General features: G+C 33.9%; 1 protein-coding gene across 1 annotated transcript in view; it reads left to right on the top strand.

Moving 5' to 3' along the window:
* The first annotated feature begins 422 nt into the window (after positions 1 to 422).
* The window catches only part of LOC144968126 (mediator of RNA polymerase II transcription subunit 14-like), a 43314-nt gene continuing 27086 nt past the window's right edge, over positions 423 to 16650 (top strand). The window contains exons 1-12 of the mRNA XM_078906137.1: positions 423 to 558; positions 4018 to 4190; positions 6577 to 6603; positions 7744 to 7849; positions 11200 to 11294; positions 11948 to 12026; positions 12432 to 12561; positions 13409 to 13449; positions 14267 to 14354; positions 15164 to 15192; positions 15748 to 15826; positions 16397 to 16440. Of these exons, the coding sequence (XP_078762263.1) occupies positions 4057 to 4190; positions 6577 to 6603; positions 7744 to 7849; positions 11200 to 11294; positions 11948 to 12026; positions 12432 to 12561; positions 13409 to 13449; positions 14267 to 14354; positions 15164 to 15192; positions 15748 to 15826; positions 16397 to 16440 (852 nt within the window). The 5' untranslated portion in view covers positions 423 to 558; positions 4018 to 4056. The remainder of the gene's footprint in view (positions 559 to 4017; positions 4191 to 6576; positions 6604 to 7743; positions 7850 to 11199; positions 11295 to 11947; positions 12027 to 12431; positions 12562 to 13408; positions 13450 to 14266; positions 14355 to 15163; positions 15193 to 15747; positions 15827 to 16396; positions 16441 to 16650) is intronic.

Genomic DNA, 16650 nt, shown 5'->3' with positions numbered 1-16650 from the left:
TTAGTTAATTAATAGATTTATAATCTATGTATATATTTATTTAATTGATTAAAAAAGTGTTATCCTAATTTTAAATCTCAAAAAAAAGAAGAATTTAGTTTGTTTTATAGCATATTTTACAAGGTATACTCAATATAAATATACATCATTACAGTTAAGAATAAGACCGCCCGGAGAGAACATGCAGAAACAGTGCAATGGACAACTATAAATTTGAGATGAGAGAATTAAGATAAAAGAGATAGATAGGAAAAATAGTCTTGGAAGGGAAAATCATTTACATCAATGATAAGAAATGGGGGAAAACGCCGGGAATAAAAACGAAAAGGAAAGATAGGATAAAGATATTATCATCCCGTGTTTGGTCATCTAAAGAAGTTGGCGAGCTAACACTTTGTGGTAGATCCCTACGAAGATTTTGTATTGAGACATTTTATTTGGTCTAGACCGGTTCCGGTGAAAGTGAAAAGAAGAAAACAAAAACAAACGAACAACTGTATTTTTAGGATTATCCTATTTGGACTGTTGTAAAAGATCGTGAAGCGCAATTTATTATTGGTAATAGTGTTATGGAGAGGCCTTAAGGCCTCCCGTGCTATGTGCCACAGCATTAAATTAATTATTAATGTAAATGTCATATTTTAATGTTACCGTTGTGTAGACGTAGTTTTGTATTTAGATAATATTTTTCTATTGTTTACCTATTATCGATAGTTAGCGTCTTCTTCTTTCTTGTGGAATCCTCCAATATTGTCGAGGCTCACCCCACAGTTTGTAGGGTATAACTACATTGTAAACTTAAACTTGTTTAAACACTGCACATAATACTCATAAAAACACATTAATTTGGCATTAAAATTACGAAGTGACTATCTATCTATTAATCTATTTCTCCGAATGTTCGGGGAAATAAACTTGTTGTGCCTTGTGATCTCTATTTCTCCCAACGGTTTCCGTTCTCAAGACTTTTTTGGTTATTTGCGAGAGTGTTCTATTTGAAGGGTGAATGGGTATGCCATGCATTTTTTTAGTTTTCTTTTTCCAGCGCTTGTTGAACTTGTTAGGGCCCTGTCCTGTCGTTTATTCCCAACGTTCTGTTTAGAATTTAGACTTCTTGAGTTTGTGCTTATCCTGTCTTTCACTTTCGCTTTGAAATTAAGACTGGTGTCAAGCAGGGATGCTTGCTCTCTCCATTCCTGTTCATCCTTGCCATTGATTGGCTAATGAAGGAAACCTCCAAAGGGAGAAGAAATGGGATACAGTGGACCCCTGGACACAGTTGGATGATCTGGATTTTGCAGATGATCTGGCTCTTTTGTCCCACACCCAGGACCAGATGCAAGCAAAAACCACAATTATAAACAGCCTGTCGGAATCAATTGGTCTAAGAATTCACCCTGCAAAGTCAAAGGTCTTGAGGATAGGTACGCGTCAAAGGGAGCAGATCAAAGTAAAAGATCAGGAACTCGAAGATATAGACACTTTCTGCTATCTCGGAAGTATAATTGACAAGGATGGAGGCACGGAAGCAGAGGTGAAAGCACGAATAGGAAAGGCACAGGCTGCATTCACATCTTTGAACAGAGTTTGGAGAACTAAAGATATCTCCCTTCAACTAAAGCTAAGACTTTTCAACTCAAACGTGAAGTCTGTCCTACTGTATGGATGTGAAACTTGGAACGCATCACAGGCATGTATAAGGAGGGTACAGATTTTCGTAAACAGGTGCATGCGTAAGCTACTCAGAATAAAATGGATGGATAGAATAAAAAATGAAGAAGTATGGAAAAGAACACAGCAGAAACCAGTGGGAGAGGATATAGGAAGAAGACGATGGAGGTGGATTGGACACACGCTTAGAAAGAATGACTCAACTATAACAAAGAAAGTATTGGACTGGAACCCTCAGGGCAGAAGATCAAGGGGAAGGCCACGAGGAACATGGAGAAGAATTAAAGAAGCTGATATACAGAGAAGTGGTAAGACCTGGAATGAGATAAAAAAGTTGGCTCAGGATAGAGAAGGATGGAAACTGTTTGTCTGTGGCCTATACCCTGACCCAGGGTGAAAAAGGCAATGATGATGATGATGTCTTTCACTTTCAACCTCTGTTCCCGTCTTGAGACTTTGGCTTTGTTATTAAGGTTTACTTCTGTTCTATCTTTGACCGTGCAGTGAGAAGTGCAAAAGTGAATGCCATGGAGTATTCGCGATAGCACAACTTTTTGATAATAAATACAACAATGTGCCTTAAAAACCCTAGCTTGATGATTCGTGAGAATTCCCTGTCCACTCTGTTTGAGTTTGAGAATTTGCTTTTGCATCAACGTCGCATTCGTAACCCATCAGCTAATGGAGGCTAGCCGACCATTCTGAGAAATTGAGTTCAAGTTTATTTTCCTGAGTGTTCCGGCCTTAAAATTAAAAGTCAGTGAAGAAAAATCACAACCTACCGTCCCACACAAAAAAACAACTAAATGGAGTACTCCTTCTTCCAAGCGGAGTAATTAATTGTATTTTTACACGGGAGGACTCCTGTAGTTTCACAACACCTATATTAGTAATCTTTTAGCCATTATGAATGGACTTTCAATAAGTTTTTATATTCCAATATATATTACTATTTATTATTTAGTGATTTAATTTAGTGAGAGTTAAGTTTCATTTTTATAATAAGTGGTGTGATTTATCTAATTTAAAAAAAAACAATTTGCTGAGTTGGATGTTGTTTAAAACTCCGGCTCACGCCATTCTTACTTACTGTTTCCCATCAGTTTCGATTTTGCAAGTGATCGCAAAAGTGTATAGCAATAGCATCTTTAGTTAGGGTTGAGGGTTCCCCCCCCCTGGTAAAAAAAAAGGAGGGGGGGGGTGGGTTCAGGGGGTTCCTTGACAACAAAAAATGTTCCCCTATTTAGGCGTGCTGTGGAACTACCAAAGTCCTTCCTTTTTTACTACTAAAAGTAAAAGTTCTGTTTTTTTAACGATGCTTTGATAGCCAGAGAAGTAGTATTATTTTTTTGCTTTTCAAAAGAGAAATGTCTAAAAAAAAGAAAAGATAGTGATTTTCTAAGACCTTGACAATAAAATTGGCCAATCGTCAAATGATTTTTTAAAAATAAATAAAACGCAAGAAAAACTCCATAAATGTATATTATGGGAATTTTATGAATGAAATTGACAAGCGTGTTGTTAGATTTGAAACATCTCAAATAAAATGATGGGATGCGATAGGAGGAGGGTAGCTCAGTACAGTACATTGGGATCATAATTGTAATGAACAAATTAATAAAAAGAACCTTTATAGAGTGCGTTTCCATTGATTTTTCATGCTCTATGCGCTTCACAATGTTTTATTTATTCACCCAGCAGTCCATATAATATATGGAATATATTTCCATATCAGACATTACCGGCTACCGATTAAGCGTCCTTTTTGTACTAACATTATTAATACCCATCACTGCATATAGCCAAGTAGGTACTCACACCTGGGTCGAATGGGGTAATGTGTGTAATGTGCCTTACCAAAGGACATGACATCAGGGCCAAAATTTTCCACGATTACTGTCACCCATCCAGTCACAGACCATGACTCAATATCACTTGGTTTTGTGATGAAACGAAACACTGTATCACATAAATGAATGGTGAATTTGGCACAGAGGGGAAAAGCATGGAATTTGAAATAAAAACATGATATTCTCTTATATGATATTAAGAATTTCATAAGCTACTTATCATTATCCTTTACAATGGATGATCCCAAATTTAACAGTTTTGAGCCCCAAATGTTCCGTGTTTGGTATTTTTATCTTTTTTGAAGCTGTATTCATTTTTGTTTATTACCTTTTTTACAGTCCACAGCTTCTAGTTCTAGCAGCTTGGTATTGATCATGATCAATAAAGTTTTAGAGACTTTCGAAGAAATTAAGATGGTGGGGGTAAAGGTTGAGGGGTTTAATTAGATTTAGAGAATTTTTTTTGTTTATCATTTCATGCTTTTCTCTCTTTTAGATCAAGAGTGAAATAGGATTGGATACTTAACACATCACAATGACTCCATCTGGGGGTTTAATGATGGGTGGAGCACCCCCCTCCCAACCAACGGGAGGAACCATCCCACTGGCTGTGTTGATTGAATATGGATTGCAACGAACTCATCATGAACTCATGGTGTTGTCAGAACTGTAAGTCTTCTTTGAATATTTATATCTTTCTGAATAAAATTTTTGTCTCGTCTCAAATTATTTTATTTTATTTTTTAAATTAATTTTTTATTTTATTTGGCCTTTTAAAAATAATGTGTTGATAAAAATTTTTGTCTATCAACTTATCAACTTATTACATCAATTCATCCCATATCATTTGTGCCAACTGTACATTAAAAATGTATATTCTTGAGCATTTTCGTTAATTGTACGAAATTTGTTGAGGATCGTTAGCAAATTATTATATTTTTATTATGTAAGCATTTTAACAATCCTACTCCTACACTCTTTTAGAGCTCTTAAACACTTTAATCTGTTTTGTGACCCGGAAGTTCAATATAATATTATCTGGCTTGGTCATATCATATTTATGAGTGGATTCTGGTAGTCGATAATATAATATGTAGTTTATAAAGAAAGTTTATTCATTAATTTAAATGTTGATTGTAATATTATTATGGTCTAATTGTCCATTATCAGATTTAACTCTAATTGTAGTTTTTTGAAGGATTATATGCGTTTTATCAAAATCTTACTCATTTTGGTTCTCCATTGTACATTTTTACATGGAGGGGTAGGCAGCACTGCTGCATTCCATCCTATCCCAAGGTTTGTTTTGACATGGTGTGCCAAAATGGTAACAAGGCTAACAAAGATCATGTTCAGTCTACCTGGTAAATGTTGCTGTTTGCTTGGGACCTTTTAAAAGCACTTTAAGCACATTCAGGGGGTATCATATGCTTGGGACCTTTTAAAGAACTTTAAGCACATTCAGGGGGTATCATCATCTTGTGCCCTCCTTAGTGGTGTCGGTGGTCATAGCTCTCTACTCCTCTCTTTTTTTCCGTTGCTATTATGGTGTTGTTGTTTCTTTCCATTCCCAGCCAGTCTATCAGAGAACCCATCATTATCACTGTCTTCCAGGGGCTCTCTCTCCTGTTGACTTTCTAGTCACACTCAGTTTTCCTGGTCCTCTCTTCTCATCACATGACCAGTCGGTATTGTGCTATATGAAAGCAGAGGCTCCTACCCTTCCGCTTTTCGCGGAATCAATCCTCTTAATTGGTCTACATTCCGCGATTCCGCTTTCAAGGCAAAAATTCCACTTTTCAATCAAGAAAAATAATTTTAAAATGTTAGCTATGGTTTATTTCGTCATCATCCTCTATGGTCAATCAACACACATTTTGTGTGTCTGACTATTTCCTTCATAGTCTGTGCAGTTGATGTCAGATAATATTATATTTTAGGGAGGGGGTGGGAGGAGTCAATGACTGAAGTATTATTATTATTGTTGGCTCCACAATGTGAGGTAAATGACCTAGTAATATTATATGTTGGCTCCAATCTGTAGTATTATTGAGTAGGCTTCTTTCCTTATCTAATTTTAGCGCTGTGTATTTGTGTGTGTGTGTGTGTATGTATGTGCGTGTGTGTGTGTGTGCATGTGCAGGCATGCAAATTTGTTTGATTAGGTGTGTGTTGGGAGGGGGGGGAGGAGGTCCTGACAAGGTTAAATCCAACCGTTTAATGATTTGCTCTGACTGCCAGGGCCTGTGTCCTCTATTATTATTTGACCCCCTTTTTAGTCTTTAAACAATTTGCAGTTTTGTAGACATTTTATAGTATATCATTTGAGGACTTTGGATTGTCTATTACATTATCTGCAGCAAATCATGTCATAGTTAATATTAGTAAGTTTATTCTGCTTTTTGGTCTCAAATTCCGCTTTTTATGTGCTATGATTCCTCTTTGGGGCTATTGGGGGTAGGAGCCTCTGTGAAAGCTCATGTTTTTTATTTTTGTGTGTGTGTGCATATTTTTTTTTTTAGTTTCTCCATTGCAAAGTTGCCAATTTTCCGTATATTTACGGAATTCAATATATTATAAACCCTCAGTATATTTTCTAATCACCTGCTAAACGAAAAAAAGTATGTACATAATGTCTTTTTACTGGAGTTCAGCATTCAGAAAGGGGTCGGTCTATGTGTTTGTGTAATAGTTCAGTGAATATTTGCCTCCTGAATTAAACAACTTTATGATTTATGAAGTCTTTCAAAGCCGTAGGATCCATGGAGCTGAAATTATCCAGCTGTCAGATGGTAGCAATTTTTTGCTTTCAACCAAATCTAACAGACCCAGCTACCCGATCACTATTGAGTGGGCAGAAAGAAATCTCTTATAATTACTCGAGAAATCGATACCGGTTCCTTTGCGTGCTCTGCCAACTGAGTCATCGGGACCCTCAAAGGGTAGCAAGCAACTTAGATACTCTGATTCCATAGACCCTATATCTTAAACTGATTTCTATTTTTGTTTTGTATTATTCTTTTAATTTCTTTTTCTTTTTTTTTTTTTTTCACAGGTTGCCAAGAAAAACTGACATGGACAGGTATACTAACTCTTTCAAGCCAAATAACCTTATTTTATAAAAATGATTTTTACAGATTTGTGTTTTCTATTTTTTTTAATGTGTTTTTTTATGGAGCTTTAGAAATTACAAAAGCAGAAGATCCTTCCCTTATTTTTCTTTGAAGTTTAGAGACAATCATCTGTCTAATCTATGTTGTTGATTAAACTTTAAAGGTTTATGAGGCTAAAATTCTTAAATGAAAAAGTATTTAAAATGCTTTTCCTTTATCATCCATTTTTATTTCTTTTTTTATGTAAGTGTTTAAAAAGATATTTATGTATAATATATTATTTTTGATTTATTTATTAATTTATCTATTTATTTATTACTAACCACCTAAATGCATGTGAACATTTTTTTGATATTTCCACCATCTGAAAATATACTCGTCTTATTTTTATACTGGGTGGGGATCCTGACCTCCGATAGTGGGCAGGGAGGTACATGCTGTGTCTTCTATCACCCTATACCCATTTTCCAATTGTTTCCTGTCATTGTCTTGGAATGAGATTACTTAGTTTTGTCCTGACCCTTGCCGGAGTTCCTTGGCTGGGAGGGAAACAGTCGAATGTCTAGTTATAGTTTTGGGAGATTATATTTTTTTCCTTATAAATCATCTCTCTGTTATGCATTGTTTTATGCTTAGTTTATTATATGATTGGTAAACATTTGAGTGTATTCCTCTTAGTTGGGACCTGTGCTTGTGTCTGGATGAGACTTTTAGGTGATCTCAAACTAAGTACTTTGACGGTGTGCTTTTGGAATCTACATCTGTTCCATATTTCAACCAATTCCTCTTTGTCTTACCTTTTCTTTTGTGCTTTAATTGTAATTCTAGAACTTTTTACTATCCCATTTTCTTCCCTTTTACTGGCGCTGATATGACTTTAATGTGTTGCAAGCGCCGTAAAACCCTTAAAAACAACAAAAACAACATTATTTTTATATAAGTGTCAAATTGTGTTGTTTGATTTAAGCATTCACCACAGATATCCAATAAGATAAATTATGTCATGGTATTGATCACCACAAAATAATGTAGATAAGTTGGTCTGTTTTAATGATTTATCACGAAATTCATAGTCAACTATAACCATCGTTAATTGCTTTATTTTTCAGGAAAATTGAAATTTTCCAATTTGCTAGTCGTACCAGACAGCTATTTGTCAGATTGTTGGCCTTGGTGAAATGGGCAAACAGTGCCTCCAAAGTAGACAAGTGTATGGTATGTAATCCTGCTTCTCAATTTTTGTTGCAGAGCTTGATTAAAAGCAAAAAGTGTAGTTTGTGATTTTGTTTTTAATTTTTGTGGCGGGTTGGAGTTTTTGATAGGGCGGAAAACACAAAGGGTCTCAGAGGGTTTTCATTTTGGGGCCCATTTTGACCAATTTTCAAAATACTCCAAACACATCATATTTGGTATCAAATGAAAGGTTAATCATTGCAGATTCCGAAAAAATAGCTTTTGAGAGCAGCAGGCCTCTTACATGAAGAGAAATTGTCAAAGAAAGACAACTCTTCCGTTTTTTTGAAAATTTCTGGTAATTCTCAGGATCACCAAAATTTCAATGCAAACCTGCCCCCAGGCATTTGAAATCATCTTAAAACAGCATAACTAAGCAGCCCATGCATTTTTCTCAAAATAATAGCAGGATTCTTGCCATATTTTTTTTTTTAATGTAAAAAAAAAAAATACAAAAGGACACGAGTCGGAAAAATTTGAAGTTTTCATGTTTTTTTATTTTAAAGTATAAAATTCTTTGAAATGTTATAAATAATCAATAAATCTAATATATACAGCAAATACAAATAAAGGTTAATATATACAATCAATTATAATTTTAAAAAATAGTGCCCCCTGTTATCAATCGTAACTTGCTCCGAGGGCACTTTTGTCCAGCGGTAGTTGTCCGGAGGGCCCTGACTGATGAAGCTTTCATCTGGAACATCACCAAACACATAACTCTTGCCAGGGCCCTTCCGCATGAATCGCACGAATGGAGCATCAGAAGAAGGCTCTGGTGGGGTTGAAACCTGTGGAAAATTTACAAGAAACAAGATGATAGGTATATTCTTATCATAAAAAAAAAATTCAAATTTCAAAGTCAAACAACAGCTTACTTACCACCTGCAACTTCAGAAAACATGAAAATGAGTTATAAATATTACAAAATATTGCATTAAAGGTATGAAAAACTTCTTACAACAGCAAAAAAAGTCTTTGTGAGCTTGTTTATCTCGCATGTTATTTTGAGGTACTCCCCCACCTTCACCACTGACAGTCTGATCTGGGAAAGATAGGTAAATATGGTTCTGGTATTACATTAAAGTCAAATAGAAAGTTGTGTTTATATCTCATATGTTAAGAAGTGTAATGCAATATGAAATAATAAAAGAACCTGCCCAAAGAAAAATATACAAATTAGCAAATAATATTAATAATGAGTCTAATAACATATAATCATCGAAATATTTATATGAAGAAAAGTAGCTGAAATAAATGTACAACTAATTAGAGAAATTTTACTGATGTTATCTGAATCATACAAGAAAGAAAAATGGTGGGAATCAAATTAAATGAAAGGGAACATAATTCTATTCAAATTTGATAAAAATAACGTCTGTTTATCATTTTCATAAATTTAATCTAAATTTAGTTGATTTCTTATGGGTCGCCAGCCATGCCATTATCGTGAATCAGCCGCCATATTGGTTTCGCTATTCTGTGGCATAGCAGTTTTCCAAACTTTGCCGTATCGCACATTAAATCAAGGCATTTCAAGCCAAAATAACATCATCCTGCGTAGTTGTGGGTTTCTATCTTGTTATTCATCATATATTTACAATAAAATAAGTCGATTATCGACTTTCAGGGGTTAGAAATGGAATTATCAGAATCAAAACAATCGAAGCCGGCTTGATTCTGCTATGGAAAAACTGCTATGGAAGAGCGACACACAGAAAAACGGGCATTAAAACTAACACAAATCCTTTGAATTTCACAATGATTATACTAAAATACTTAAAATTATAATAAAAATAGTCAACTTACCAATTTTCACTCGTCAAAGTTATCGGATAACGTTTTAGGGCCGTAAACAAAAACTGCAGCTATGGAAAAACGATGTAGACACCGGATGTTTTGACTCGTATTTTACAGGAAGTAAGAGCCTCGCTATGGAAGAATTACGAAGTCCCCAAAACTTTGTGTTTTCGAAAACGGCAGTTTTTCTTTATTTTAAGCATGAAATCATAATTATTTTTAAAAATGAAACTCATTCTCCGATTTTTTAATGTTTTATTTCACAAAATATGGCCATTCAAAGAATTTCTGAGTTGATTTCATGTTTCTTTAACGCAGTTTTCCGAAACTACCGTGGCTGAAATGAAAACGTTGTTGTCGCCAAAACCCATAAAAAAACACTTCAACAAACAATATCTTAATAACAACAAAATATTTTTTTTTCAAACTGCTCACACAGGTTCCTTAACCATAAATCAACACAAAACACACAAAAAAATAAGTGAATTTGGATTTTTTCATAGAAATAAGTTTATTTCAAAAGGAGACCCCCATTTTGGGCCTTCTTGTGTTTTCTGCCATAGCTCAGTTGGTAGAGCACTTGCCTCTCAAGCAAAAGGACATTTATTGTCCTGGATGATGTCAAGATTTTAAGACTCGAGGTCCACTCAGCAGTGATGGGGTAGCTTAGCCTTTTAAATCTGACGAGAATTACTTTGTGATATATCAGCGGAGCATCCTATCAGAAGGATAGCTATCAACTGCTACTGTCCATTTAACTCAACAGAAACCAGGATAAACTCTGGCTCTATGAGCCTTATGTCTCCGAAAGACTACGTACAGTCTTTTGGGGTTTAATCTCAAACTTTGTTGTGATTGTAATAGCAGGATGTCAATTTTCTGTCTGCATTGACAGGTTGTAGAAGGGGAGAAAATCACTACTTTTTAGAATTATCTTTATCCCTTCACAACTTTAATCAGTAATAGGTTGAGGATAGTATGCCTGGCTCAAGTCATACAAATTTATAAGATAACAGGATCAATCAGACGGTAAAACAATGGTGAACAGTGCTCAGATTTGGCCTAAAATGATAATTAGGTATGCTTTACAATATAAGTGGGGGAGGGTGTTACTGGTAAAGTGAAATACAGAATTATTAATATTTTTTTGTTGACATGTTCATTTTAAGCTATGATAAATGTACCCATAAAGAGTTATAACATACCTTCCTACTCTTACTCTTCCTCCTCCTCCTCCTCCTCCTCCTCCTCCTCCTCCTCCTCCTCCTCCTCCTTCTTCTTCCTCTTCTTCTTCTTCTTCTTCTTCTTCTTCTTCTTCTTCTTCTTCTTCTTCTTCTTCTTCTTCTTCTTCTTCTTCTTCTTCTTCTTCTTCTTCTTCTTCTTCTTCTTCTCCTTCTACTTCTTCTTCTGTTCCTTATTAGTTTTGTTGTTATGCTATATCTTCCTTTTCTACATTATTTTGAAATTACAGCTAGTGTTTTATTTTGACTTTAATTATAATAATTTATGGGTTTTGATCTTTTTTTGCTCAGGACATTTGCAACTTTTTGGAACAGCAATCCATGTACTTTGTAGAAACAGCTGACAGTCTTCACAAGATGGCCAAAGAAACGCTTGCTTCAGCCAGGTGGGTTGGGTGACATACCAATGTATAGCGACCAACTGCCAAATCATCAACTTATCAGTGCTTCTGGTTTTCCTCACAATTCCGCAATGTGGGTGTTAGAGGAAGAATTTCCTTCTTTTAAAAAGTTACATTTCCCCCAAATCAAATGTACTGACAGTGAGAGACTTGATGTGTGGTGGAACAAGCAGGTGCAGTTTCCCACTCTTCAGAAATAGTAGAGTATCAAGTGGGGATTAGTGCAGTAAAAATGGGGCTTAAAGACAATTGTTCAAAATTGTCTTCCCTTTTCGCCTTTTGTCACCATTAGCACTGAATGCATGATACTAAAATTAACATAATATGATAGTCACTTGTCAGAGGAGTAGAGTATCAAGTGGGGATTAGTGCAGTAAAAATGGGGCTTAAAGACGATTGTTCAAAATTGTTTTCCTTTTTCACCTTTTGTCACCATTAGCACTGAATGAATGATACTAAAATTAGCATAATATGATAGTCACTTGTCAGAGGTTTTGAAAAGAATAAGGTGAACATCAGTTGCCAATCCACTCACTACTTCTGGTTAATACGCATATAATACTCTTAGCTCTTGTTCTTAAAAATGTATTTGCTGAGAAGGATAATGATAAAATGGCAAATGAATTTTGTGATTTCAGGTTGCCCAACTTTTCCCTCCCATGTGCTATTGATGTCCTCACCACTGGCAGCTACCCAAGGCTTCCCTCCTGCATCAGGGTATGTGGACTGTTTTAGTTTTGTGTTTCAATTTCACATAGATTTTTGTTTTTAGTTGCATATATTTTTAATTTTGTTACTTAAATTCGAACTTTGAAATCATAATAATAATAATAATAATAATAATAATAATAATAATAATAATAATAATAATAATAATACTGATAACAATTATAATTTGTGTAGCTCCAAATCCCATGAAAGGTTGTTCAAGGTGATTAGTGTTGCTGAGATCTTAGTTTATATTTTTAATTCTTTCATTTATAATTTTTTTTTTTGAGTTGTTGCTTTCTTTCCAAACAAGTAGTATTTACATGTTTCTAATAGCTAAACCAATATAACCTGTTTGATATTTTGTAGATGAAATTTTATAACACTTTCTTCTGCATTTTGTTTGTACATCAGGAACGCATCATTCCACCAGACCCCATCACACCACAAGAAAAACGACAAACACTTCAAAGACTTAACGAAGTTATCCAGTACAGGCTCGTCTCTAACGAGCTGCCGAAACAAATGAGGAGACTGAAGATTGGTAATTGTCTCAACAAATAGATTGATAGTACATGAAACAAACAGAAACCAAAAAAACCCAAGACAATGAAAACTGATAATTAACAAAAACCAAAGACAAGACAATTAGCTGCTTTTTTCATAACTTGACAAAAAGAAAGTGAATAAATTTTTATGAAAAAAACATTAATAAGTAGTTTTCTTTACAATCTATTTGTGGAGTTATGATTGAATATGATATAACTAATTGTATTGACTTTGGTTTTATTAATTATCTGTTTGTTGAGTTATTTCATTTTCTTACTCTTTTTTTATTTCTGTATGCTTTACTCGAAGTGTTCAAAAATACAATGATATATGTGACTTGTTACATGAAAACAGTATTATGCCAGGGTGATTTGATGGTTATGTTTGTAGCCTGAAGATGAGACTTGGATCATAAGTACTTCTTGTATTGAGGAGATGTTCTTAAATGGCTGAAGAATAAAATTCTCTCTTTTTTTATTTTTTAAAAATAATTTTAACAAATAATTCTCTTTTTTCATCTGGTTTACCTGACAAAATTTCCCATAATGAGGAGGTGGGTCCTTGGACCTGCTTTGGTTTAATGGTGATAATTGACATATTTTATATGTCACCCCATTGAAAATCTGAGGTGCTTCACAATCCTTCCATCTGATGTTATCTCTTAGGCAGACATTGACTGGAAATGAGTTAGCTTCAATTCACAATCCTGATAAATAGATTTGAAATAAAGGCATACGCGTTTTCTCAGCGATTTAAATCATGTAAAGCATGGTTGGTTGTGTGAAAAGGTATTTTAGTCTTGATATAAAACTGACTTTTTAAATTTTTTTTTTAAATTTCAGATCAAGGAAGGGTCAAGTTTTTTGTGGAACACGAATTTGAGGTATAAAATACTATTTATATCATTACATTAGCATAGCAGCCAACTGTCCCGATTTGGCAAACTGGAGAAAAAGAGAAATTAGATTTTTGAAAAAATATTGGACTGTTTATATGTTTGGAAATGATCCTGGCATGTCTCAGGATTATGCTATTTTGACTAGCAAATTAAAACAAGGAACAGACAAATAGAGAGTATATCTCTAAATCTAGATTATATTTTATAATCCAAAACAAACTGCCATTTTGGATAATGACAGTAGTGCACTTTAGGGTTTCCCGTTTTAGCTTTTTGTAAAGTTGGATGCTATGCAGAAGTCCTCAGAGGCTGAGTTTATCCCATTTATTGTAGTGTTTGTATCAGACTTTAGTCTAATGTCAAGAATGACTTTCCATGGCATCTATCAGGCCCAACTATCTGATCACTAATATGGGGGGGGGGGGGGGGGGGGGGCAGAAAAAACTATCAACTGCAGCTGGGCTTAATACCAGTGCCTTTTCTTGTGAAGCGACTTCTCTGCCCCAAGGTATTGGGATCCCTTCATTATCACTCTGGTTAATGAGTATGTCATATATATACTATATTGCTTGTCTTGTCATTAAGTCGTAACTCTGTGCATTGAAGTTAATTGCGACTGTGATATACATGATTTTCTAAACGACCTATTTTCATTTCTCATTACCAGAACAAGTAACTTTTGTCTTGTACTTAAATTTGTTTAAAATTGTCGTTATTGCAAGTTAAGGGGTAGGAAAGAATTTGAGATGCTTTGTTTGTGTTTTGACAATCCTTGAAGATGAGAATTCCCATTTTCTTTCAGGTCACCTTAACCCTAATGGGAGACACACCAACCATACCATGGCGTCTGCTGGATGTCAGCTTCCTTGTTGAAGATAATGAGACCGGACGTAAGGATTTTTTTTCTACCAAAACAAAACACTCTTGTTTAAACCTAGAAGAACGATTTTGAAATACCTTTAACGTCTAAGGGTTTGGGTGTTGTTTTTTTTTTGTTTGATTGTAAGTTTGACTTTTTTAAATGTCATATTTCTCTTCCCCATTTTTTCAAATTCAAAAAGTAACTTTGGTAGGATACTGCCTTTACAATTTCCCACAGATTTTGTATTTTTGATATGTAAAAATGTAAATGTTATTTTTTAAATTTCATATTGCCAACATTAAATAAGGATTTGAACTTCAAGTTGGTGAAAGTACTGCCTTCTGGGCATACTTTGAACATTCTTTATCAATGCCACTAACTGGTGTGCATATTTTAGTTTTACTTTTTTACCATTAAGTTTCAGTTGTAAACTTCTAAAGATAAGATCATATAAATTTTATCCATTCAAAAAGGAAATTTACAAAATATTTGTCACTTACAAAAATATGAAGTACACGCATACACCATGAAAGAAAAATGAAGGAAGGCAATAGTGTATAAGGTTATTTATTGTGATTACTATTTTTTAAAACCTGTAAACTACAAATTTTTTAGATGTTTAAATATACTGGTCTGCAAGTATTTTAGCAATCTGGATGAAATCCTTTCATATACATTGAATGAATGAAGCTGTACATGTCAGCTGATAGTACAAAGTAACAACTTTTGATTGTAGCTAAAGGCTATCTTGTATCTTACACTTACAAGTTTGACTTTAACGTATTCCTTTCTTTGTTTGTCATTTTACCTTTTATTTGCGTTATATTCTATTTTCAGATGGTAAATCCCTCGTCCATTCCATGCAGGTATGTATCCCGTGTAATTGATATTATTTGATTATTGTTATCGGATCAGGGATACTAGACTTTGCCTACTGGTGTGAAAAAGATTAAACAAGATTATGCAGAATAGGTAGCTTTATGTAAAGAATGGTTGGGGGGGGGGGGGGGTGCAGATATGTTTTTGGAAGAAATTACTAACGTGGATCATACAGCATTTGATTTTAGCAAAGATAAAAAGATTATGTCATGTCATTTCCAATTTTAAATGTTTTTGTTTAACAACTATTTTACGACTCAGAAGACATTTCAGTTTCAGTTTTGTCACTTTTTGCTTTTTGCTTTGATCTTCAAGATCACAAAAACATTGTTAAATTTCAAGTTTGAACAATTTAATCTATTGAACTATAAAATAAAATTATGAAATTAAAAACATAAAGCATGGGTAATGTTTTGATTTTCTAATTTGGAAATCCATGACAAAAATATGAAAGTATTTTGGGTTTTGTTTCACTCTACTTGAAAAGCTAACAAATTATAAATGAATTGCGATCTTTACTATATTTTTTCTTTTCTTTCAAGGTTCATTATATTCATGAATTGGCTCAATCAAGGCTCCTTCATGTGGATCAACCTCTTCATGATTTATACAAAGTTTTGCGTATCCTTTACAGATGTTATTGTTTGTTTTGTTGATCTATGAACGCTTTTTCGATTCTTTGACAGCTTTGGCTAATCCATTCAGTGTAATTTCTAGACATAGTGATTATAGTTTTGTTTGGTAGTCATTATTTTGATATATGAAAGCATTTTACAGAGATGTCAGTTTCCAGACTTTGATTGGACATCCGACTATTTGGACTGCATCCAGAATTTCCAGCTGGAGTTTTAAAATATTCCGAAAAGTTCTGTTGGAAGAAATTTTTGGTGGGTATGAAATTTAATGTGCCACTTGTGATTTGCCAACTTTGATATCATAGATGTCTGTGTGCACGACAGTGTGTATATGTTGACTTCCTTTACACTTTGTTATCAAAATGATTTTGAGAAAAATTGACGTGTCACTGATTTTTATGGTTGTCATCAAATGGGATAATTAATGAAAGCTGTCGTATTTACTAAAATTAAAAAAATATTCATCACTAATTCAAGTTTAAAATTTAAACAGCGTATATTTTTTCAGACTTAAGATATTTATGGAACAAATTGTTTTTCCTTGACTCGTTTTAAGATTCATTTTGCCAATCTCTTCAACTCGAAGTTCTACACTCACAGGTATCGTTTTTAATTGCAGTTTGTTTGGTTATAGTACTTTTGAGAATTTATTTAGCTCAAATACTTCCAATTGTAGAGCATTTTGAGGCTGTTTTTATTGGGTAAAGTCTTAGATAAGTGCTAATATTTATTATTTTTATTATTACTATTATTATTATTATTATTAATATTATTATTATTATTATATTTTTCTTCTTCTTCTTTTTCTTC

This window comes from Berghia stephanieae, chromosome 3, assembly GCF_034508935.2.
Source record: "Berghia stephanieae isolate SIO BIC M18660-M18661 chromosome 3, UCSD_Bste_1.3, whole genome shotgun sequence".
NCBI lineage: Eukaryota > Metazoa > Mollusca > Gastropoda > Nudibranchia > Aeolidiidae > Berghia > Berghia stephanieae.
The sequence above is the reverse complement of the archived record's forward strand: the minus strand, read 5'-3'. Positions and strand labels throughout refer to the sequence as shown.